This window comes from Anas acuta, chromosome 8, assembly GCF_963932015.1.
Source record: "Anas acuta chromosome 8, bAnaAcu1.1, whole genome shotgun sequence".
In the NCBI taxonomy this organism is placed as follows: domain Eukaryota; kingdom Metazoa; phylum Chordata; class Aves; order Anseriformes; family Anatidae; genus Anas; species Anas acuta.
Window position 1 is genome coordinate 20,675,489 of NC_088986.1, and position 25,743 is coordinate 20,701,231.

Sequence of the window (25,743 nt, forward strand, 5' to 3'; positions counted from 1 at the left end):
TTTTCTGCTGCCTGTTTCTGTTTTTCTAACATATTAAAAAGAAATATTGGCTATTGTTGTTATTAACGCCAACACCCGTGCCCCCCTCTTCCCCCTTCCATGGCAAAATACCACATTTCCATCTGCCTCAGTCAGAGGCTGTCTGGATAAAGCCACTGTGACTGCACCAGTTCACCAATGTAACTTTGACTCACCCTCACCTTCCATCATGCAAAAAGGCCAGGAGGGCTGGACGGGCACGTGGAAAGCCCGCGGTGCACAGGGCCACGTTACCCCGAGAAAACAGAAAGAGGCAGACATCCCATCGTACCAGAGAATGTTAGCAAAGCTGCCTCTGCCTAGAAACCATCTGAAGATACTGTCACAGCCCCGGGGCCTGGAAAATCCCCGTAAAGCAAGCTTGTGGGGCAAAGGCGTTTTATTTGGGAAGGAGCTCTGACTTTGTGGGGTGTTTGTTGCAGGAGAAGCGGATCGTGTCCCTGGACTCTGCCAACACGCGGCTGATGAGTGCCCTGACGCAAGTGAAGGAGCGCTACAGCATGCAAGTCCGCAATGGCATCTCCCCCACCAACCCCACCAAGCTTTCCATCACGGAGAATGGTGAATTCAAAAACAGCAGCTGCTAACCGGGCAGATGCTGCCGGCCATCTCCCCAGGAGAAGGGCAAGAGGGAGCAGACTCAAGAAACTCCCCAAATAGCCCCCTTCCCCTTACAGGTTTACATAATGCTGCTAATAAAAAGGAAAAGAGAAAGAACTCTGAACGGTGGGCTTTAATTCCCCACGCAAGGCCAGGAGAATCGGGCTCCCGAGAACAAGTCCTTCCATATCACTGTGTAAATAGCTGGAGCTCTTGGGTCATGTACAGAAAATGCCGATGTAATATACCAAAAGGAAGTGAATACTGTAGATTTTTTTAATTATTGCTATTTTTATTATTATTTTTTTCTCTTGTTGAAAGCACTGCAGTCCTTGGAGGGGGAAGAGGGGAGTGTGAGTGCATGTGTGTTGTGGGTGAGAGCGAGCTGAGCAGTGGGTTACATTAGATAGCAGCTGTATATATCAGGCTGACTGATACAAGTACACGAGTGGAGTGAAATAGTAGTGAAATGAACTCTGTAAGAAAACTCATCTGCTGGTTTTATTCCCCTCTTCTCTAGCTGTTCTGTAACTGAATGCCAACTCAATAGCAAACATTTTAGCAAGGAAGTTGACTCTTGCCGGATCCTGCACCTACCTTGGGTAGGATTCCAGCAAAAAAAAATGTCAGTCTTTCCGAACAAGGTAAAAACTTGGAGCAGCGAGCTTGTTTCCTTGCATTTGCACACAGTCAGGCTCCCCATCAAAAAGACAGAGGGAATCTGCAGTTTTCAAGGTAGGATTCTGTCTTTTTTTACCCCAGTTCTAATGCAGTTTATATTTTCTGTTTTGAGAATTTACAAACCTGTAAATACCTTTTTTATTATTATTATTTTTAATTTCTATCCAATCCTCACTTTATGCACCATGCAGTGGCATCCTGAATTAATTCTCTGCACTCCATCAGGAACAATCAGGTTAATGCTCTGAGGAAAGAGCTAACCAAAGGGTGCCAATGCCCAGCAAAGTAGACTTCTGTATGCAAAATTTCAATTTTCCTAGCAGATTTCTTTATTTTAACTCTGTTTTGTTCAGTTTCACTATTTCAGCCACTAGCTTAACCTGTCGAGTTCCAATGAAAGATGCTTTCTGCACATTTTTGTTAAAAGATCTTCCATTTCCACTGGATACTTTTAAGGGTGATTTTTTTTTAAAGTTTTGTACACATCATCTTTTCTTAAGGAGTTTTGACTGAACTTTCACCTGTGATTACTTTCAGTTGCATTTCACAGAAGCATATTTACAGGCTGTATGTCAGTGCAATTACGAAGTGCCCTTTTCACGGAAGATAGTGACATTGACAAATAGTAAAAGATTAACAATAAATTGCACAGTATTGCCAATTCTCATGATTTTATCAAATGCCCCAATATTTAGTCTGAGGTTCTTTTAAAGTCCCAGATTCTAGAGGCAAGCAGTAGTGTGCCACTCTTGCCTTTCACTTGGTGGTATACATCTCTAGCCCCCAAACTCTGAAAGTAAAAATTTTGCAACAGCAATTCAAGTTTTAATTTGCAGGAATATACTAATAACAGTGAATATGATTAACTGTTCAGATAAGTTTTGGAAATTGGAAATGCTGACATCAAAAATGGGACAAAACCTCCAAAGGATGCCTTGAAGTGGGATGTGTTTAGGAAAAACAGTTCAGGCTTCAACAAGGAACAAGTTAATGAGATGAATATGGGGGTACCTGCCTGAAATTGTGCAGCCTGTGCTAGGGACAAGGTCAGAGCTGATATCTCATTATCCTTTCTGGCCTTCATTTATGAATCTCTCAAATTGTACTACATTAAAAATGTAGCAATTTCAAATCCAATTCCATGACTGCTTGAAATGGACCCATGTTGCCTTGAACATGAACAATTGGCAATACTGAGGACCCAAGTTCAGTGTCTGTTGTCAAGTTTGTTTGTTGTTTGCAAATGAATTAATCTTGCCTCAGTGGGTGAATTTCAGTTTGTGACAGAGCACACTACGTTAACTGTTATACCTTGATTATTGTGAGTTAAGATGCTTTGGTTAAACATTGTCACACAAGTATGTTACGTTACTAACTATGCATAAATACAGAGACCACATCTCCTGCACTGTAGGATGGATGAGGAAAATGTGTGTGAATCTCTCTTCACAAGGCTGGTATTTGCATCTAGAGGAGACTTGTCTGCAGTGAGTTGGGATTTATCTTCAGTGCTTAGTTCTTTCAGATCAAAGCCTCTCTCTGGCTGCTCGAATGTGACGTGGTGCTACAGGCCAGGCAGCATCCTGCTCTGCTTCTTGGCCTGTTGTAGCCAAGTCAGCACTGTCTTTGACGCCCCCAGGGCAGTGCACTGCATTTGCTCAGTAGTGATTTCTTCTCGATACTTTCCAAATCGTCTTCCAGCTGTGGGTAACTGCTGACCTCTGTTTTCTTCCTCAAAGTGTGCCTTTCAGTTTCTCCTTTCCTTCCTCCTTCATGCTTCACAGCCGTAGGCACTCTTGGTGTGTAATAATCAGACTTGTGAGTAGTTCTCTCTTTTATAAGAAACCTTTGCCACCCCCCTTTTAGTTGAGCATTTTTGTGTGATTTGCATCTCCCCTTTGCTATGTTCTTAACTACACAGCTGCATCTTGGGCAATTTGTTCCCCGAAGTAGCCTGCACAGATGGCCACATGTATTGGTCGTTAAGTACCCAGGGCAAATAGTATGGGTGTTCTGCGACTGAGGCATGAGAGCAAGCAGTCCTAGGAACACATTGACTAGAACAAGGCAGGTGCAGGTATGTCATGCTGGCAGCATTAGTGTAGCGTTAATTTGGGAAACACATTTCACCAGAGCTCCCCAGCTTCCTGGTAGTCTTTCGGAGAGCACTGGCTGTGCTGTGTGGCTTAACGCTGAAGCCTACAAGGAGTCCCCTTTGGTTTCTGCAGAGAAATGCAATAGGGCAACATTTCACTGCAGATTTTGTTTTAGAGGGAAATTTAACCAAGGTTGATACGTTTTAGTGAGCTCTTCAGGGCTGTATCATTCTGAATGATGTACCTTCTCCTATGGATTTCTTAAGCATTTAGACTGGGAGAAGTTGCTGTTCTGAAAGAGTCTGACCCATTGATACCATACTCACAGCTAGTTTGTAGGCCAGTTGTTTCTCTTCTATTTCAATTTCTACCCTCAAGTGCAAGATACACTCCTCTCCTTGTGCAGAAGAGAAGCTGCCTGTTGACCCAAAAGGAGGTGAAGGTTGCAGCCTCAAAATGCTGCAAGACTAAAATTGATTAGTTGCAGCGCAAAACACTCTGCTCCTGAGTTCAGCAGGCAGCTGTCTCTCCTAGTTTGTCACCAAGCAGCCTTCTAGAGAAATTTTAAGCTGCTTCAAGCCGACAATATGTGAAAATGCCAGCTTCTATTCTGTCCAGTCTGATAAAATTCAAGTGGTGCTAAGCCACGTGGCAGCCAAAAGGTCTGTCTGTTTTCAAGCAAGAACCCTAACTGGGCCTGATCTCGTCTGTATTAAGACTAATGCCAGTGGGTTTCTGCAGCAGTGAAAGAAAATAGTGGAAAAAATTGGATGATAAGCATTATAGACCTTAGGTTTTGGTTCATACATTCAGCAAAAGCATCTGGCTGCGCTAATGCTATTGCAAGCAACTGCTGCTATCGTTTAGAAACAGCCGAAGTAATGCAGGAAAAAAATTAATAATCTGTCAGAGTAATACTCGTATATTCCTAAATCCAAAACAGAAAAGTTGTCCCTTGCTGGCTGTGTTACTCAGTGCTGTTCCAGGATGACTCTCCCCAGACCTCAAAGCCACCTGGCTTTCCGGGTTATCCATGAAAGCTCGGGGTTTCCCTGGCAGGGCAGGGAAGCAGCAGCGTTTTGTAGCACTGTGGCCTTTTGCCACGTCGTGTGTGGTGTCTGTGGAGTGTGTGCACAACACAGGGTGAGCAGAGTGCTACGGGATAGGTAACTGAGGAAGCCTAGCCTTGAGTGGTGTCCTGTAAATTCCCCTTTTTTAAGGGGAATAGGCACGTTTCACATCCAGGAGGTACCAACTATTACATCCCTGGTGTGTTGGAAATGCTATGTGTAAAAGCACAGATTCATATAGCTACACATTTTGCAACGTTCCTCCCCAGGGGAATAACTCTAAGCAGGGGATCCAGAGGAGCATGGAAAGAAAGGGATGTGTATGTTTTCTAGTTAGAGAATTTGTGCTGTATCCAGTAATAAATTCTGTATCCATCTAATAAATCATCAAAGAAATTGATTTTATTTTATGTTCTTGCAATTGCTTTGGTTTGTCTTTTTTACACAATATATTAATTTCATGTTTTAATGCTTGCTTTAACCCACCAGCTTCTAACTTCATCTGAAAACTCAGTGATTGAAGTCAATCAATTTTACAGCAGCACCTGCAGAGTGTGCCAGCAATATTTATCTGCTGAGGTCACCATGTATGTATGAATCCTGTTTGTGTTCTGCGAAAATGTCTGTGTCATTTCTGGAGAACAATCCCTGTCCGAGTTGAACCGTTAAATGTAAATAATAATAAAATCTGTGATTAGCATGGTCAGCCACGGGTATCCAGCTGAGTGTGACAGAGCAAAAAGGGTTAAATTTAGGCCAATGCTTTTAGGTATTTCCTTCCCCACAGTAAGTTAACTCCCATGAGAAAGAGCATGTCATTACAGATCATGCCTGCCAGGAATCCTACCTGTAAAAATAGATTTTCTGTCTCAAGGGCCTTAATAAGAGTGTTACTACACAGAACTGTTTTGCAATGATAGCTCTAAATAATTTATTTTTTATTTCAACAAAGTACACCTTAAAAAGTAATAAACTTGTTTTTCAAGCCGTATTTTTATGCTAGTAGCACTGGACTGTTTGGTCTCTGAGATCCATTTCTGCATTTCATTGCCTGGGTTTGTTCTAAAGAAGATTTATTTTTGTTCTGTGAATAATTTTTGAAGGTTCTTGTAATATGTACAGATATAGATACATTTGAGGTCTTTTATTGATATTCCTACAAAGAATACAAATAAACTTTAACTTTAAACAGTTTGGACTCAGTAAACCTATGCTGATTTCAAATTCTCTTCTGTCTGCTCTCAGGTTGTTCTTGGGTTTTGTGTAACTTAAGAGGGAGGAGGGAAACGCAGTGTAACTTAATGTTTTGGGACAGACTGCATTTGACACCTGGAGCTCTCGGAGGGGGTCCGTGGCTGAATAATTCCTTTCTCATGTTTCCGTGGATGTTCTGATGGGGTGGCCAGCCCTGAGCGCTGCCTCCCCGTGCCAGCAACCTCTCGCTTTCTGAAGCTTGCGGTGCTGGGAGGTGTCTGGCATTGTGGAGTGAGAGAGCGACAAGCTGTGGAGACATGGAGAATTGCTGGGTGCTGCTCTGGGACAAGGGATTTTTTTGTGTGTAATAGCAAGTGGTGGAAAAAAAAAAACTGGTATTAATTAATGTGTTTATGCCTCTCATATTGGACCAGTGAATGTGACCAATTTTCTTGCTCGGTTAATTCCTATTTTACAGGTTCTCATGCACCAGCCCAAAGCTGCAGTGAGTGTTTGAAGTATGGACATACAGAGGAATATTTATTTCATAACAAACATAAAATGCTGGATTCTAAGTAATTTTTATTTATCCTTTCATATATGTAATGGATCTTGTATACAGTGAGTCAAAAAACCCTTTCTTATTGAATGTAAAATCTATAAAAGGGATGTCTTGCTAAGATTTTTTTTTTCATTTTACCTGCTATTATTTTTTCCACAGCTTTGAAGCCTGCAAAACACACACAGCAAACTTCTAGTTGTTACTATGCACCTCCACCCTGGCCCTATACTTTGTTCTGTTCAAGTCCCCTGCGTGTTGTGCCTTGTTCTTGCTTAGGCTGTAAGTTTTCCATGCCAGGATTGTCTTCCTGCATGTTTGTACAGAACCCAAAACAGCAGGAGCCTGATGCTTCTGGGCACAAGGGCAGCACAAACAACATCTCCGAAGATGGATGCAGCTGTAAATTCCCACACCCGTGTCCTGTCCATTTCGCCAGCACCCACCCAGGAGAGTTTCCTGCTCTTCTAGGGTAATTCTAGGCAGTGTGCAGTGGGAAGGCCAGGCCCAGCTGCCAGGATGTGACCAGGCAAGGCAGAGGTTGGTGAGACAAGGGGTAGGATGATGGAGCCCTAGTGGGGCACAGAGGTCTCGGTATCAAGTTTACCCTCCTGGGGAGAGGGGATGGGACAAAAAATCCAAATGGAAGAGGGATGGGCAGGGAAAGGCAGGGCTGGGAGGAAGGAGGCGCAGCATGAGGGTGGTGTTAGTGAGGCAGGGAGGAAACTGAGGGAGAGCAGCAGGAGCTCTGCACAAGTGAGGGCTAGGATGGCGCTAGGAAAATACATTCAGTGCTTTGGGCTTCTCTGTGGCTATCCAAAGCATCTGATAATGAAGTGTTGTATCCTACTGAGGATGTTAAATTCTGCTTTACCTTGGATGTGCTCCTTACTTTCACTGTACAAAGCTGTCTGTGAATGTGCAAATTTTTCTCCCATTTTTAGACCTTTGGATAAAATGTGAAGGGTTCTGAAGCTTGTCCTCAGCACTCCTGTAGTTCCCCTGCTAAAGCCAGGAAATTGTTTTGGAGAAGCTCCCCTGCAAGACTTCTCCTGCATAAAGGATGCAAGTGTAAAGCCTTTGATTTCCTGTGTGTAAGAATGTGTGCTGCTGCTTTAAGTAATCAGCAGCTGCTGCTTAAATCCATTAGCAGGTGGAATACCAATTTGCTTACACTGAGATATTAGTCTCATGAGGAGAGAGTCGTTGCTCATACTAGAATCCATCTCACGTTGCTGTCCTTCACCTTTCTCCTTTCACAGATTAAATATCCTCATGTCTCCAGAAGATGTATTAAATTCCTGCTTTTTGCTGTTAGAGGTGGATCAAATGTCTTGCTTGTAGACGTGAAGCCTGGCTACCCCTCAGTTCTTGTCCTTGTCCTTACTAAGCTCTATGGGAACACACAATCCTGCTGATGAAACTGGAAATGTGAGTTCTGTGGACCTGAACCCACTTTTCATTACACTGAGTCAGCCCAGCTCAGTAGCAGAGCAGCTTTGGCTGAAGTCGGGAGGAATTATTATCAATACTGCAGGCTTCAGCGTAGCTTGGCAGGGGCAGGGCCCTCAGGATAGAGGTTCCCCACACCATTTAGGTTCTTCCAGCTTTATAATATGACCCTCAGGGCAATTATGTTAATAATAGGGAGAAGGAGACTTTGAGGTACAAATACCTAGTGTTGACACTGTAAGTGAAGGATGATAGAGTGATGATAGAAGCTAATGCAGAATGAAATGTAATCAGCATAGAGATGAATGATGCTTCTCGTCCCTTTTCTCCCCTGTCTAGGCTTCTATTTGCAGCAGAATACAGATGCTGAGGGCAGTTCCTATTTTGCTTGGCAAGGAGGAAGTCCTGCATGCAGTGAAGGAGGAAGAGTTACAACTAAGTTGTAGCTGCATTCATTCACCTCACCCTTTGTTGCTTCTCTCCCTACAGTTAGCTCACGTAAGTCAATCAACAGGCAGAGTCCATCCTGGACCCCACCTGAAACTCACTTTATGAATTATTACTGTAGGAGTGGCTGATTTATTGATGGGAGCTACGTCTTGCCTCCCTAAATTAACTACTCTTTTATAGCCTCCTGGTCTTTAGGGTCACATGAGAGAAAATCAATTTTCAGAATTATGGGCCCACTATATTTACAAGGAAATTATGCTAATGCCCAAAGAAGTGCTGAGTATCACACGGCGTGCGGTATCACGTAGGGACTGGCCTTCCTGGGAGTATATCTGATACCGGTGTGTAACCCGTTCATCACGGGAAGGCTCACAGAGGTGGCTGCACGCTGCCTGTGCAGTTGCATTGCCGTTTTGTTTATAGGAGCAAAGTAAACCTGTTGGGGGCAGAAGGCTGAAGAAAGTAAGTCTATGGTAGATCCCTGCCTGGGAGATGGTTGCCTCAAAATAGCCTACGACCTGTGCAGAGCTCCTAGCTGGAGGGTCCGTGTTAGTGCTACTCGAATGTTCTACCTGTTCTGTGTCTTGGCCGAGGTAGAAGGAAATGTTCTTCTCTTTGGGAGATGTAGAAAGGAAGAGGTTGAACAAGATGCCATATACAAGAGCATGGCATGGGTAACACAAGGGCAGGAGCTGAAAAAACATTAAGACACTTCTGTGAGCCCTCAGCAAGATGGGGGAGAGCTATTTCTGACTATTCACCACCTGGGGGGCAGCATCCAGAGGAGCAGCTTCCACCAGGAGAAGCTGGTTTTGTCTCCGTGGAAAAGTCTGTGTGGAAGCTGCCTGGCTGGGCATTTGGGTGAGCCTCCCCTGACCTGCGACACAGCGTTTGGGGAAGAGGGAAAGTGAAATTTGCTGACTGCTTGGAGGCCAAGCCTTCCCTGCCAGGGCCACAGGTGCTGTTCCTCTGCTCTGGCAGGTAGCCTGACTGACACCCTGTGCACTTTCAGCAGCTGACTTCTGTGCAGAAAATCATTTTGCAGAGCCAGCATTGTCTCTGTAAGGAGGAATTGTCCTTACAGGGGACTCTAGTGAGGAATGTCTAGCAAAAAGCTGCTTTGTAAAGGCCTTAAAAAGGTGCTGGGTGTACTTTCATTCTCATCAGCCAGGGATTATTAACTTCAGAAATTAACTTCTGGCTCCAACTTAGCTGAAATATGTGGGGACAGGCATCCCCTTTGGCCACATAGGACTGAGCCCATAGACTTGTTACTAAGGATATGTGTGCCTTTTTCCCTTCACCTCAGTAGTGGCTAAACAGTCTGCTTCACTGTTCAAAGCTTTGCTCCCCAGTAATATCTCAGTGTGCACTAGTTCCTTTAGCACTTTCAAAGGCCTCTTTTCAGGATTTCCCTGGTGGGAAGGCAGTGAAAGGAGTGACTTTCTTTTCCTTTGTAGTACCAGAAACCGCTGCAACATTTTATGTTGTTGGATTTTTTTCATGAGTAATCACTGAAGAACCTAGACCTGATCAAAACTCTTATGCTTGGGTTTAAGTGGAAGACTGCCTTTCAGATTTTTCTCCATCGTTGGGAAACTCAGCGGTAGCTCCCTGCTATGCCAAGATCTCATTCAGAGATTTCACTCAGAGGGTGGTGGGGCCCTGGCACAGGTTGCCCAGAGAGGTTGTGGATGCCCCATCCTTGGAGGTGTTCAGGCCCAAGCTGGAGAGGCCCTGAGCAACCTGATCTGGTGGCTGGCGTCCCTGCCTATGGCAGGGAGTTGGAACTGGATGATCTTTAAGGTCCCTTCCAACCCAAGCCATTTTTGTGATCTGTGCTTACAGGGCTGCATTCAGAATGGCATTGCCACAGCAACCAGCAGAGCTAAAAAAGTTGATAAAGTACATAGCATCTTTGGGGGTTAATTGAAGGGCAGAGGTATTGCTATTCCCTCAATAATGTGGATGTTGTGTTTTTTGGGTGTTTCTTTTTGGGGGGGGGTTGTTTTGTTTTTTTCTTGAAAGAAGTGAGTTCCCTGCAGGCAAATTCCAGACTGTGGCTTTGGCAAAATATGGAGCTGAAAAAGGAAAGTCCATCTGCCCCAACTGCTGACTTGACAACTGTGCTGTTGGAATAAGCGGTGTTCCTAAAATGGAAAGAGAGAGAGACCTAGGAGGCAGTGTACGTGGTCCCCCTTGCAGTTCCCTATTGCGTGCACAGTACTGCTCTGTTCAGTCACGGCTGACATGTTTTTACGAGACTTCTGCTAATGCGTTGGTGGTCTGACAGCTGCTAGGAAATTTTCCTGAAGGGCTAGACTTTTTTTTTTTTATTTTTTTCCTCCATGATGACTGTACCCTAGAGGGTTAGCGTAATATCACAAACATCAATGCTCCCACCTGTATGCAAAGCATTTCCTGCTCTGGTTAGGGACAGAAGCCGAGTGTTAGAGGAGCTCCTGTGTTGGCTGCTAAAATGTATCAGCACTAGAGGAGTCTGTGGAGAGCAAGCATCAGTTATCCCAGAGATCAGAAATCCTGAGTGAAAAAGAGCCATTTACAGTTACAGTGCTGACAGTGGCTTTTCAAGTGTCATTAGAAACTACTAAAATTATCTCATTAGCCAGTAATTGCTGGGACCCTGCATGTAAATTACAGTCATCTGAGGAGAGGCTGGTGGCAGACTCAGATCTGCCTTACGTAGATGTTTGTGTCGTGTCACCCAGCTTCGGGAGCTGGCATTGCTGCTGCTCCAGGTCAGGCACGAGCCGGGTGGCAGCCAGCTGCCCCCATCCCACAGCCACGCTCCTCAGCCACCTCCTAGCGCAGGAAGAAGCTGCAGGCAGTCACAGAGATGCTGAGAGGAGGAGTAGGGGAGCTTCCTAAAAGAGAAATGAGCTGATAGGAACATCTGGAGACCCTCCCACTGCCTGCACCAGCAGCTCTGAGCCGGCCTCCCACGCCAAGAGGTAGCAGCTCTTGTAGTACAGCTCTAGGAGCGTGTCTTGGCTGCAGCCCGCCTCAACTTGTGCCTGACCAGTGCAAAAGCCCAGTGACTGGAAACCTCCTGGCATGGGACTCGATGTACAAGAGAACAAGCCGAGCAGCCCCAGCTGCCAGCCTGCACCCCGGCATCTGCAGCCAGCTCACAGAGGGCTCTGTGCAAGGCTTGGCTTGTGGGTAATGAACGTGGTTTTCAAAGACAAGATCAGAAATGAGGCTGTGGCCATAGGAGACACTGAGGTTTGTGTTACTCTGCTGATAAAGATTTATTCTCTGTCACGGGACAAACCAGTGGTATATTGTGCTCCCATACCTTTCTGCTTAGGGGAAATGCTAGCCTCGCTTTTCCTGGTTCTAAACAATTAAAATGGCTTTTGCTTCAATTATGTTCATTACACTAGTTGGCATAAAGGTAAAAGGGCTTGTTGCCCCACAGTCTTTAGGGTATCAGCAAATCAGTACTTTGAGTTCTGTCTCCGCAAACACAAAGCAGGATGCAATTAAATCATTAGAAAATCTATATTGATGGTGAAGTTGTTACACCTTCCAATAAGATAGTCAACCACAGTTGTCTGCGGTCAAAGACAGGACGCGCTTGGTCGTGAGGGCAGTTGTGGTGGACAGCTGATGGTGAACACGGAGGAGTCCAACAGTGTTGAATCTGCTCAGCTTAAAACTGGTCCTAGTCCAGTTTGTGGCAAGCTGGCTGCATTTCCTATGGGAAGTGCCACCCTAGCAGCTGGAGGGAGCAAATCTGGTGAGTCAGAAGTCTTGGAGCTATGATTTTATCCAAACTGTGATTCTTCCATATGAAGGTTGGCTTTATCATTGTCAAGACTCCGTGTGCAGCTTCCAGTTTTTCATTTAGTTTTGCTCTCTTAATAGTTTAGTAAGTGAGTGTCTGAGTACATTCTGCACTGCTACCAGCCTGTATGACCATTCTTCTCTGATTTCTCCAGGTTTCCAGTGCAGATAGTTTGGGCTCGTAAGAGCCACAAGTATTTGAAGGGCCCCTATTAGAACGAGTTTGGAATGAATTTGATAAATAAACCCTATGCCTGCATGACAGGAACATGCTCATTGCTACAAGTGTTTCTTTAACCACTGCTCCCTTATCAGCATGAAAAACAGGTACATTGAGTATCTTGGGCAAATACACTTGTGTAGATGCTACAGAATTACAAGTGTTATCAGCAAACTGGTTCAGGGATAACATTTGCAATTCCCTACACTTCGAATTGCTGTCAGTAATGCTCATCTTTCCTGAAAGCCTCATCCCTGCTAATTTACTCACATTCTCTCTGAGACCACGTCAAAATATGTCACTGTGATAGAGTCCACATAGACTTCCCACACAAACTGTCCTTTAATTTATGTCTTGCTGAAGTACAGGGAACACAGAAGGCAGACAAAGCAGATGCTGAGTAGCTAAATAACAAATCTCTCCTCCCACCCTCAGACTGGTCTAAGAAGCTCATCTCTCACAGAATTGATATTTATTAGGAAAAATTAGCTAGTGATTAATAGCTATGCAGTAGTGAACTGATGTTGTAAATAACTTAAAATGAGGAGCGCATGCACAGCAACAATAACCAGCTTTCTTCATTTCAACACAGATGAGTCCTAAGTTGGACAAACCATGCTGGGCATTTCAATCCCTGCTCATACACAGAGCTAGCCAGAGTAGGTAGCTTACGAAGAAGGAAAATTTTCTTGCTCTTCAGAGATGAAGGAAAGTGAAGGTCACAGAAGATCTTAGTCCCAGTCCTGAAGTTCAGAATGCAAGTGAAATAAAGCACTGCACTGCTGCAGGCAGCAAGGAAAGCATCAGCAGTCTTTAATCTTTGCTTCGTATCACTGAGGAGGAATTTTGAGTGGGCTTGAAAATTTCTGTTTAGTAGGCCTCTTGGATGAACCAGCTACTCCCGGGCACGCTTGCTGGGTTGGAGAGCTGACCAACCAGTGTAACAGCATTTGTCCCAGGGGCGCAGCCTTCCTCCTTTTACTGGGCATTTCTTCTGCAACTCAGGAAAGAAATTTCAGGAACTGAGAGGTAAAAGAGATGGTAGTGCTTGTTTGTAGCCTCCATGTGCCATATTTCTGAAGGTTTACTGTGTTCTTTACCATGTAACCTCCTTTTCTGTGACACATTTATAACCCAACAAGCAAGTCTGGGATCAAACATCAAGACTAAGTAAAAACTGCGAGTTTCTGTGAATGGGGTGACAACATCTCAGTAGGAGTTAGGGTCTTTCCACATAAGGGATATGCATTAGATCCATCTAGCAGAGCTCTGGACAAGTATGGGATAACGTGGAATGCTGTTGCTTAAAATGGAGATCAGAAGTTTGCTATCAGATTGGAAGGTAAGATTCTGTCTGAAAAAGAGAGTAGTAAATCGTGCTGAAACATGAACTGCAGCGCTGAGATTGTTCAACGTTTATTTTGACCTTGGCATGAACAGCACTAATGTGCTAATGAGACTGCTTAGGAAGCAACTTTGGAAGCCATCTTCAAACACAGGAGGACCAGAACATCTTGCTAAATTAACTGAATGACCTCACAGGCTGGAATGAAAAGAACAGGGCATCAGGTGGGGGAACAGGAAGGAAACTATTGAAAGTCGATATAGAAAGAAGACTGTAGTTTTGATTTAGATTTGTACGTTATAGTTAATAATTCACCGTGTAGAAATGCATGATGGAAGCCCACTTGGCCTATCAGCTAGCCAAACAGTAGGAACAGCAGTCAGAGCTGTTCTGCATGCAACCATGCAAACCATGCTGGAGCCATGGGAACACAGCAATTTGCATCTCCTTCGCAGGGATGGAAACAATTTGTTACCCATATCAGCTATTTTAGTTTCCCACATTCTCAAAATCAAGAGAAACGCTAAGGAGAATGGGACCTACATTGTCACATGGACTGGATCGTTTGCTCACTGGAAACAAGGCTTGAAAGCGGACTGCTTTTGTTCCACCTCAGGCAATGTACTGGAGGGTGCTGCTTGCCCTGGGAAGTCATCTGCACATTTTAGTGAGTTACTCAGAGCACAGCATCCTGTGAAGGTTGGCTTCTGCAGCTCCATACAAAATATGTGCTAGGCAAGCAGGTCAAAAACAATCCTGAATGAAGTTTATCTGCCTCTGATGACTGTAATAATATGTCCCCAGCAGAGTATTTGTGGGGCTTACCTTTACTTTATACTAAACTACAACGTAATGACATCCACTTAGGAATTTGCTTGATTATTTCACAGAATCACAGAATTTCTAGGTTGGAAGAGACCTCAAGATCATCGAGTCCAATTCCCTCCCTTCTGTTATGCCCACTTTGCCAGGAGCTGGAAATCAACACAGCAGCAAAATTTTTGTTCATGATTGTATTCTACAAACTGTAGAAATGAGAAATTAGGTAAGACATGCACTTTCCTGAGTCCCAGCCTTTTTTGCTAACCCATCTCTTGTCATGCACGTATCTGAAGTGAGAAGAGCCCCTGCAGAGCTGAAGGCAGACAAAAACAGTGCTATAAAATCCCCTGAGCTGAGTCCTCACTAAAGCATTAGTGTCCTTAAAGCATAAAATTATCACAGTCTTCAGAGCACGAAGATTTCTGAGATGATGTGGATAAATCCAAAGGGATGCTACACTGTCCTCACGGCCTTGCTCAGGGCTTCAGCCACAGTGAGCTGAAGTCCTTTATGTTTAGTTCAGTGGAGTGTTGGAGAAAGCTGTTCTTGTTCTGTTTAAAACACTGAAAGCAGTTCTGTGTATTTGTGTGGCCTTCCTGTTTCCAGAGCAAAGTATTCATTGGGTAATTTTGGAAGGAGCTTTAGCAAGCCTCATTGCTTCTGTTTTGCAGTGGGAGAAACTGAGTCCAGGAAGGCAGTGTGACCTGCTCGACGTTGCACACTGTCAGTATTTTGTGACTCTTTCATTTGTGCTGTGCTGCATCCATGTCCTCAAACATCCCAGCTACAAGCTAAAGTCCCTCTGTGATAGAAGCAGTGGCCTGGTCCGAGGTTTATTTGCAGAGGTGGTGCTCTGGTTACGATGAGTATCACACTGACTGATGCAGTGATCCAGAAACCACAGCCATTGTCCTGTTTTCTCCTCCCGTCGTATTTTCAGAAGAAAAGCACACAGGCTCAGCCTCTGTATTCTACAGGTACCAGATAGCTCAGGCAGGATATAGGGAGCCTGTAACCATGGAAGATCTTGGATGATCATCCTTTGTCTGCTCCTAAGTCATGAATCTGCAAATAGAGCTGGATATCTTGAAAAGACTGAGACGTCTGCTCCTTATACATCAGATCCCAAGGCCAAATGTAGACATTCAACTGTCCAGAGTAAATCTAGCTTAATTACTTTTTCAGACACTACAATGATTTCAACTTTACAGTGATTTTAATGGGGACAGCATTGTTTTATGCTCAGCTTATGTTTTGGTATTGTCTGTCTTCAAAGATCACTGTTCATGCAATGTCAAACAAGTCATCATCACCTCTGCTGGTATGTGGAAAGTGGCAAAAATCTCCTGTCAGTAACAGCACTTCCATCCCCTAAAGCTACGCTTTTTATGCTTTGACCCATATCCCATTATCTCTGCACAGATACTACTTTTGTTTACCTGCCACATTCATGCCCTGCAGGCCAGTTTTACCGCAGTGCTCCCCAACAGTGCAGCCTTCAGCTGCAATTTCAGTGCGCTGTAGTAATTATGTTTGAAGGTTAATGTTTCATGAAAATATCAAAGCATTTCTGCCCCTCAGCTTTACTGCTGACTTTGGTAAAAGCCTGGTTTTCTTTCTTGTTTGTTTGTTGTGGTCTAATAGTAATCTGTTCAGCAGCTGGACGCTTGTTTCTATCCAGGGCTTAATCTACCTGGAAGAACAGAAGTGAAATATGACCCGTGGTTTTGGTAATCTTTGAAAGGTGAGGGGTGGCAAATTTCTCCCTGAAAACTCTCCTGAGACTTAAAGGAATATTTGGAGCTATGTCATCAGGCTGTATTAGGCCAAAGACCTAATCAAAGGCCAGAAAGAAAGAGCCTGTGCTAGTGACAGAAGAGCAGGAAAGATAATATTTATCTTCTGGCTTTGCTATATGACATAGAAAAGGAAGACTGAAAAAAAAAAAAAAAAAGCAAAACAAAAACAAACAAATCAAATGGCTGTAAAGAGAATCCTTTTTCTTAGAAATTTGCATGCTGTATCTCTGATGGCTTTTGCTCCCCCTATATGATGTGAAAAAAAACAACTTCCATTTAAAAATAAAATAAAATAAAATCCCTGCATTATAAAAATACTCTGAACTGATGAGAATCTCGTAACGCACCAATACCACTACTCAAAAAGTAGGCAGATGAACACAGACTGAAGGAGGATGGGGTTACATTTCATCAGAGATGCTGCTGGCTTTGCTCACAGTACGCTCCAGACGTTCAATTAGCATGCAGAACGTGGTCTTGGGTTTTCTTTCTTCCAAGATTGATGGGCAATTGATTATATCTGCAGAGAAAGGTTAGGGTTAGGGCTGTTTCAAAATATGCTGCCTCTAAATTATGCAGAAGCGGAGAGGGATGGGTGAGAAGGAACCCATCCAATTCCCCCCGGCAATATTCCAGTTGCTGCTTGCCTGGCCACCCCAGCTCGGTCAGGTGCAGGGCATCGCACCCCAGCAGGTGGTGACCGGATTCAGCAGGGGCAGGGGCTCCAAGGACGACGTATGGAATCGCCCCCGAAAGGTATTTTCAGTACTTTTAAGCTGTCTCTCTTGGCCTTGTTGCATACGCGACTGTAGCTGTGAGAAATGAGAGACGCTTGCCTAGCAATATGTCCTGTCTGCGCGAGGGTGGAAGACGCTATTGACAGCGTGGTGTCGCATAGCAGGGCCTCAGATTTCAAGTGTGAGCTGAAAAAATCAGGCTGCATAGGCAATGAAGACAGATTTCTTTGAGGACTGTGTGTTATTTCAAAGCGCAGGGTTCCCAGATTCCCTCAGTGCTACAGACGTGTGCTAACGAGGGGTCAAATTTGGAGGTATTTTGATGACAAAATGCCTGCTGAATTCAAAGCAAGGAAATTCTGACTCTTCCTTGTTGTGTTTCCAGTAACAGAAGCAATGTGGGGACAGGGGCTCCTTGGCTGCAGCCAGAGCACAACCTTCTCTTCCAGGTTTCCTCAGGAAGCCTCATTTCACCTGCCCTGCACAACGCCCCTGTTTTCCAGATTCCTGCCCCTTGGTAGACTGCCATTCATATCCGTGTGCTGCAGCCTCTGTGAATTAGCCACTTCCCTTTGTCCTGTAAGTAAAACCACAATAATGCCTTCCTCAATGCACTGTACAAATTGTTACCACGTATAAAACTAGCTTTATCTGGTTTAGTCACTGATGAGCTGAAAGATAAAATAGCTGCTATAAAACCAAGTGAAATATGGGTTTTATAAATTAGATTTTGTGTGGGAGAAAAAAGGCTGGCTGTTTTTTTATGTTGTTTGTATATCATTTTCAAACCTTAGTTGCTGAATGTGATATAGTTTGATAGCTAAAAATATCACACCAGTTTTGTGGTGGAAAGCGTTATTAACATGAAAATAAGTATGGGCATCTGTATATAGGTGAGAGATAACTAGCACGAGAGAATGTATGAAGTGAATAGAAGCTTTTCAGACAGGAAAAAAGGACAATTTTGCTTACATACAGCACATTGATTTAAAATATATTTCTGACTTGGCATATGTTTTGAGCTATTTAGCTGAAAATTAGGCACCGCGTCTAATTATGATCTCAAACCCCATGGATAAATGGTACAGGCTCAATACTTTGAGATGTAAATGTAACCACAGTAATGATACTTACGTGGGGGTAATAAAATGGTAAATATCAGACACACCATTCAAAAGATTCAGAAAGAATACCTGGGGCAGGTAGGAAGAACAAGAAAAGTGATGAGAAATAGGATAAAGGTTTTCATAGTTTGACAACTATACATAGTCCATCTAGTCTGGAACCTCCTCCCAAAGGTCACAAATTGATGCTTCAATGCTGGCCAAAAAGCATAATGCATCTAACTGATGGCAATACTGAAGTTTTTGGGGATGGATGAGGTGAGGGTATGTGCCTGACCTTCACGTTGTCACAAATTTATGCCCTAGTGCCTGAGAGTTGCTGATGTGTATTTGAGCATTAATTAGGTCAGATGCGAACTATTTAATTATTGGCCAACTAACAGAGCTGCAGCTGGCTTTAAATTTCTCAAGGTCCCTGTCATTCGAAGTGTAGCATTCATTTAGAGAGCCGTTCTGTTCTTGAAAACTCAGACGAGAAAAACCTGCCTTAAAAGTATCCCCAGTTCTGAAAGTAGTTTTGAGAGTTATGTCAGAAGGTGGTGCCTCATCAGGGGAAAAAAAATAAAAATAAAAAAAAGTAAAAATGCATGCATAGATGATAGAAAAGAGCAGTTTCACGCCATAAAATCACTGCTGTGAGAGAAGAGGCCCATGTGGGGTCATGGTGCTCGCCCAGCCAGCTGGCAATTTGGGAGATGGCTGGTCCCCGTTCAAAATTTGCGGATACCAAAGAGGACAGCGATGGCTGATGTAGAGAATTGGAGCAACGATTAAACCCCAGATTTGAAGGCCCAGGCAAGCAAGGCAAGATCACTGCTCAGGCCTGTGGCAGCTCATGCTGTAGTAGCAGCAGGTGAACAGAGCTCTCCCTCCAGTACCTCAGCTGAGAGAGGCCAGAGCAGGTACCCAGAGGGATGGCGTGAAAAGCTTTTCATTACCACTGGGTGGAGCTGAAGCCCTTTTTGTCCAAGCTGCTCCTTTCATAACTTCCTCCTCTTTCGTAGAGAAAAACTGTGAATCAGGCTGTTTGCAGATCGATCTGGAGAGCTCGTTATCCTGCTGACCTTGTTCTGCTGGAAGGGGAGGTCAGTGAGTGTGCTTCACGGGGGCTGGGGGGGGGATTCTCCAACAGCATGCGGTTGTTTGGGCTGAAATGTCAGACACCGCCAGGACTTGGGATGAATTTGTAGTGCTTAGGCAGTCATATAAAATCCTCATTGTCTTTAAATGGCTACAGTAAACCAGCCGTAAGACTCAAACCTGAACGAGTGAAGGGAAAATAGCTGGAAGAAATGGATCAGGGTGAAGAATGTGTGTGTTAAATAAGTTTTCCTTGTTTCTCAGTTCAGCTTTTCTGTTGTAAATGATTGTGAGTGACAGCAGCAGATCCACAAGATGGGAGTTTGGATCAGACATAAGGGAAATAGGACTTGTTTTGAAACCGAGTTCCCAGCAGATGGACAGGGCAGCAGGAGGGTGAAAGCAGTTGTCCAGATCACTTGGTGCTCATTGCTTGGTCTTTGTCCCGTCCCGCTTAGCTGGGCTCCAGTGCCCTGTTTTCAACCTGCAGCCAGGCTCCCTGTATCTCATTCTGATTTATCTGCTCCGTGTTTTGCTAAATGCCTGCTTTTCCCACAGCTGGATCGGACTAGCGCCTAGTCTCTTGAAATCTGGCTATGTGTACAATAGCAATTTAAGAGGTTTCTGGCTCCCACTTGCCCTCATTGCCCCTCTCCTAGGTGGCTGATGTACAGCAAAGGCAGCCCGCCGGGTTTTCTGTCCTGTGGCTGCCACAGATCACCCCCTGGGCAAGCAGCTTATAACACCAGTGAGCTGAGCTTCCTGAGATGTGAATTCCCCTAGTGAGGAGCTCCATTTAATGATCCCTGTTGGTTGTATTCATGGTGGCTGAACATCTCTATGCTCCACAGCTCTGAGAGCAAAAACCTCTTCAGCAGATAACAGCCAAATGCAGCAGGGGCCGTGGCTTCAAGCTTTGGTACTACAAAGGGCTGATGGCATAACTGTGTGAGAAGAAGTTACAGGTGTAGATGTACCACTGTTGACCAGCACATGCTTTTGTTACCTCTATTCATGTTGTTCAGGCCACAAAAAGACATTTATACTGCAAACAGGTGTGACTATGGAAGAACATAGTGCCCACTTGAGGCTTGTTACTGCTCTTCACATGGAGGCTGCAGCCCCTTTCATTTGCAAGCAGAAGGTACTGTGCCCTAGCCCACTTCAGGCAATGTCCAGTGGAGTGATTTAAAGTGATGATGAAAATGTTTAGCAGCTTTGGTCAAAGAACATGAAAACACTCACAGAATTCCCTTTGTGGGCCCAGCTGGGTAACTCACAGCTGGCAGACGCTGATGGACAATGGTGAGTCAGAAAATCTTCAGTCCACTCAGCCAAAAAAGCTAGATGAGGATGTCTTTCATTGGACTTGAGAGATGGGACGGTTCAGTCAGCAGAAAAGCTCTTTGCTAATATGAAACCTTGCTGACATAGCTCTGCTTGTACAAGTATAGCTGTGAAGATACTGTGGCATGGAAATATGCCTTGTTTTCCCGTTTGAAATCATCCAGAACATTTACAAGATGCTTGAAATTTTCCTGTTACTCAGTAGTTCCCTGACACTCTCCATCACCAGCCTTACATCTGTGCTCATCTCATTCCTTTCTTCTTTCTAAACCCATGTCAGAACCAGCACCTGTGGTGCACCCCATTCATTGAAGGCTTCTATCTCTACGTGGCACCACTCTTGAATGCACTAACCACAACAGAGAATCATCATAGAATCATCTAGGCTGGAAAAGACCTTCCAGATCATCAAGCCCAACCATCAACCTGACCTGTAGAGTCCCATTACTAATCCAGATCCCTGATTGCCACATCCACGCACCTCTTAAATACTTCCAGTGATGGGGGCTCCCACACTGCCCTTGGCAGCCTGTTCCAGTGCTTGGCCACCCTCTGTGTAAAGAAATTCTTCCTAACATCCGATCTACACCTCCCCTGGTGCACCCTGAGGCCATTTCTTCACATCCTATCTCTTGTCACTTGAGAAAGGAGTCCAATTAGCTATGGTGGCTACCTTATCAGACACTTTGGATTTTGGTCCATATTTTCCCTGTAATTTTTGTGCTCTACTGTGGGTCTCTGCAGGTACAATTACACTAGACCAGTATAACATCTGATTAGCTCATGACATAAAACGCATCTGTGTAGTACAGCTTATTGATTGACAGTGGTAGAGGGATCTTCTGATATCATAAACATGCCTCAGATAGGAGGGTGCTGATGTGATTGTAGTCTTTGCATCTATTGCCTGTCCTATGTGATGATGAAAAGGGATAATTATTACACTCGTATTAATAATTTAGGAAGCTAAGCAACAGCACCTGGAAATTAGGTGTCAGCTTTGCAAGATTTCCACAGAATGAATAAGGACGAAAAATAGGTCAGGCAAAGTTATACTTTTGTCATTTTAGAGAGGGGAAGAAAGTATTTTTAGCAAGAAGAAAATGCTGTCTGTGTCTAGCTATGCCACACAGGTAGGTACCCATAACAGATGAGCTTTATTACACACGACTGCTCCGGGCCTGACCGATTGCTGACACTTTCCACAAACACACTGCTGAAGTGTCTGCTGGTCTGTGTACTGGTGTTGGTAGTCTGCAGTGACATGCAGGGTCATATTTGTCTTCTCCATTTGCTTGAGGGATATTGTAATTCCTCAGGGCTGTGTTCTGGCATGGATTTGTTTAGTTTCTGGTAGTAATTTTCCAGAGCAAGCATCCTAAAACACTTCCTCAAAATTTATTTTTCCGTGCTTTCAGTACTGAAGAAAAAGAAACTACTTGAGGCGTATACTCCCATACGTACTCGTACTTTGTGAGACACAAAGGGCCTGTTAGCTCTACAGAAAGTTTGTGCTGATATACAGTTGAATAGATCGTGACACACGCAGCTTTAAAGAGCTGGAGTGCAGCACTTGCTTTGCCATCTATTCTGCTGTAGCTTTTATTACTGGAATATTTCTCTCTTTCAGTTCTTAATTCCCTCTTCTCCCTTTAGGCTGACAGTGTGACCCGTAGGTCTTAAAAATTGCTTTCAATGGAGTGTTATTATTGTTTATATTTAAGAATACCGTTTTAAAACCTGAGGCCAAGTTGAAAAGAAGAGATGCAATGTCGGGTGCATGTGCCTCGTGACAGTAATAACATTAAAAAGCAAAACTTCTGTTTATAAAAACACGTTATTAATATTCTAGCCAAAGAAAGACTGCTTTTAAAATTGAACACCTATGTTCTTAAAATGCTCAATTCAGCTTGTGCTGTATGCTCTTCAGCGTATTGCAGTAGAATGTCTGTATAGCGGACAAATTAATTGGTCTGCCTTATGTGATATTTATTTTCCTGATTTTTCCAGAGGATCTTTGTTACTGTTCCTTTTGAGCTTTGTGGGCAGTGGGACTGTTGTGGTCTGAAAAATAAGCTATCAAATTGCGTATTAGCAAACCAGTTATTACCAAAATAGAAGCTGCATGTCTTCCTTGCTCTGCATTCATATCTACAAGAGCAGCACACCCATAGCTGGCAAAGTAGTTGGGAGCACCTCACAGGACACAGTAGACTCATATTCTGATGATCTGCATCAGTTTTATAGAGATCAAGGGTTGACAAGTCACATTTTTCATTCCAAAACATCCCAGTCATGCGAAGTTTGTATGTATGCTGAGTGAATAAGCCAAACAAAGCCTGGTGTTGGGAGTGGTACCAGTGTAGTAAGCTTTTATTCTTTAAATAAAAAGGGGATGGCACAATGACTATGACTAGTTGGATCTCAAATACAAATGCAGTGTGGAGACAGACCATGTTAAGCAGGTAGGCCAACTCCTATTGTTCCATCTTTTCCTGGTAGAGGAGGTGACATCTTTCCTGGGGTAGGTGAGAGCATCACGGAGGGTTCTTTTTTTACTCTGCTCCATTACCTATAACAGTACAATCCACAGCTCCATCCAGAGTTATTTTTCCGTGCTTCAATGAGTTTCAGCCATTTTATATTTCATTCTTGAGTTTGTCATACCGCTTTGTGTTCTGGAAAGATATAATAGTATTGAGTCATACTGCTAAAAAAAAAAAAAATCTTTTTCCTGCAGCTTTTGGATTTTACTATGGGGAAGTATAAGCCATTAGAAGCTCCTGTATTTCACAGCCGATATGTGCTTTTGCAGCTTCTTGATAGTTTTTCTGAACAGTAGGAAGCATTCTTCTGAAATGCCTTTTTTAAGTTTCTGGAAAGGGAATTGGGTGTAAATTTTAGTTTCTCACCAGTATTTATTGGCCCCATGAATTAGCACTCAGTGCTGGGTGGCATTATTGTAGTGGTACTATGAACATTTTTATGATGTTTTATTACAGGAACTGGATGGTTAATTCATCCAGGAAATACCAATATTGTACAATGATACCTCATTTTAGCATTTGATCAACTTCATCCCTTAGATCAATTTTCTGTGCTAATAGGGTTTGCATAAATACACTGGTACCTATGTTAATTACCTTCTGAATGCATTGCAGACTATTAAGCACTTAATCAAATTCCTTAGGATTATTGTCTTGCATCCTCTCTTGTAGACAGGTCTGTATACCAGTTTGATCATTTTTATCTGGGGAGTGCTTTTTAACCCAAGCACATATGGGACTTTTTGTTCTGCTGTTACAAATCCTGTGGAGGTACATCTGCTCTTAGGAGTGTGCCTTGCCACATGCACACAATTTGAAACAGCGTTAGGCCTTTTAAAAAAAATTTAAAGTAGGCCCCCCCGTAATATTTTTATATCCTTAATGTAATTACTCCACATTCCATTTCAGTAGCTATATTTGAGTTTGTTTCTGTTCATTTATTTACATAGCTGAAGAGCAAAAAAAAATTGCTTTTTTACTTTGTAAACATTTTAAATACGCTACAAAAATGCTATCTACCATAAATAGAGCATTTTCTGACTGTATGCTCATGCATTTGTTTTGGTCTTAAATTCCTTTCCAATTTGTTGTGAGTGCAATGCATTACTGCAAATTGCTTGCTTTTGGCAGGCATGACACTGACTCCCTTGTCCTGATCCCTTTCCTTGTGTTACGATCGTTTTTACATCTGCTGCAAGTAAACTTTTCCCTCTGTTTAGCTACCCGTACATTCTGCCTTCATATCTTGGTATGCATTTTTACCTAGAAACACCGTAGCTCCCTTCGTTCCTGTTAAATCCTGCTGTATGAAATTACTGCAGCCACTCAATGTGCACTGTTCGTAGCCGTGCCCAGCTTGCCTTATGTTCCTTGCCTTAGTTGCAGTCACAGTTTGTCCTCAAGTCTGTGTGGCAGGATCTGTGTCAAAAAGAAATGTGGCATTGTATGATGTCTTTCAGGACACATGGTACTTTAAGCACCTCTAGCAACTTTAACCTGTGTTAAGAAAGGTGAAAAAGTGAATAGTTATAAGACATTAATATATAAGGAACATAAATTATGCTTTTAAAATAGTGATACTAAAAAATGCCCAGTAAACAAGAAAATAGTACTGAAGTATTATCCATCTTACAGCCTTATCACTTCTAGAAAACCCATCTCATCAAATTCCTCTCTCATCTCTCCTACGGTATTTTTTGGGTTGTTCTCTTTCTCACATAAAGGGCACACAGCCAGCAATTCAGACGTCTTACATGAGGGAGGTGACTTCTGGCATTATCGCAGGTTGGATAAACAAGTGCGCTCTGTTTACGTGTTCTAAAATGTAAAAAAAAAAATAATCAGCAAGTAGTTAATGACAAATTGTTCATTTCATTTCACATCAGTGAACAGATAAGTCCTCTGTACAAACACAGACATTATTTAGTTTATGCAGCTTTATATGAAATTACATTTATCTCCTATAAGCAATGGGCCCAGATTAAAGTGCATAGCAAATACAGAACTAGCCAAACAAAAATCCTTTTTTTGCAAATCAAAAATCCATTTTGTTCCTTGAGCCTCTGCACATCTTCTGAGGCTATTTGTAATTGCACTTGCATAGCAGAGTTAAAAAGGGACTAATAGGATCCTGTGGGTTAAGGGCTAATCTTGCTGTGTTATGATTCTGTATTTCCATCTTCAATTTTTATCTACTTTTTGTTTAAAACATTTATAGTTTATTTTCCAGAAAAGACTTATGTAATTAAGAAATCCTTGTGCTTCTAACAGAGGTTATCCCCTGTCAGAAGCTGTCGAACCCACCACCTGCCATGATTTTGAGCCAAGCAATGATGGACGAAACTCCAGGGAAGACTACTTCTGGATCAGGTTTAGGGATGCTTTGTTGTTTTTCTGTCTTTATGGATCCCAGCTATCTGAACCTAAACTTTGTGAAGCTTTTATTTGATTTGAATATACAGGAGAAATTAGATAAAGCACTTTTTGTTACTATTATTCATGAATTGCACTTACTTTCCTCTGTAATAAGAAAGCAATCATTGAAATCTGGGTTAATCCAAACTGGGAATCTCACAGGAGTGACCCACATAGTATAAAATCCACTCTGTTCCCTTCTCGCTAGGTTAAACATGGTGTTGTCCCAGTTGTCTGGATTCTTCAAGAACTGAACGGGTCCTGGGAAATCTCTTAAGAGTCAGTTATCTCTGAAACCTGAGCTAGATGAGGCACTCAGAGAGTGGAAGAAAAAATGTAGGGAATTCCTTCTAAATC

General features: G+C 43.3%; 2 protein-coding genes and 1 long non-coding RNA gene across 18 annotated transcripts in view; 2 read left to right on the top strand and 1 right to left on the bottom strand.

Annotated features, from left to right (window-relative positions):
• The window catches only part of RASAL2 (RAS protein activator like 2), a 176,647-nt gene extending 170,970 nt beyond the window's left edge, over positions 1 to 5,677 (top strand). For all 10 annotated transcript variants that reach the window (XM_068691231.1, XM_068691232.1, XM_068691233.1 and 7 more), the window contains one exon: positions 462 to 5,677. In XM_068691231.1, coding sequence (XP_068547332.1) covers positions 462 to 604 — 143 coding nt within the window. In that variant the 3' untranslated portion in view covers positions 605 to 5,677. The remainder of the gene's footprint in view (positions 1 to 461) is intronic.
• A 13,306-nt stretch (positions 5,678 to 18,983) lies between these two features.
• RALGPS2 (Ral GEF with PH domain and SH3 binding motif 2) overlaps positions 18,984 to 25,743 on the top strand; it is a 141,982-nt gene continuing 135,222 nt past the window's right edge. For 2 of the 7 annotated variants that reach the window (XM_068691341.1, XM_068691349.1), the window contains exon 1: positions 18,985 to 19,083. The gene's annotated coding sequence lies outside the window, so the exon portion shown is untranslated. Of the gene's footprint in view, positions 19,084 to 25,743 lie in introns of all 7 variants that reach the window. The other 5 variants (XM_068691348.1, XM_068691353.1, XM_068691352.1 and 2 more) reach the window with 4 other exon arrangements.
• LOC137860738 (uncharacterized) lies at positions 19,128 to 25,293 on the bottom strand. The gene is made up of 3 exons (XR_011099154.1): positions 24,726 to 25,293; positions 24,235 to 24,390; positions 19,128 to 23,103 (listed from the first exon to the last, which is right to left on the bottom strand). It is a non-coding gene; the product is annotated as an uncharacterized lncRNA (long non-coding RNA).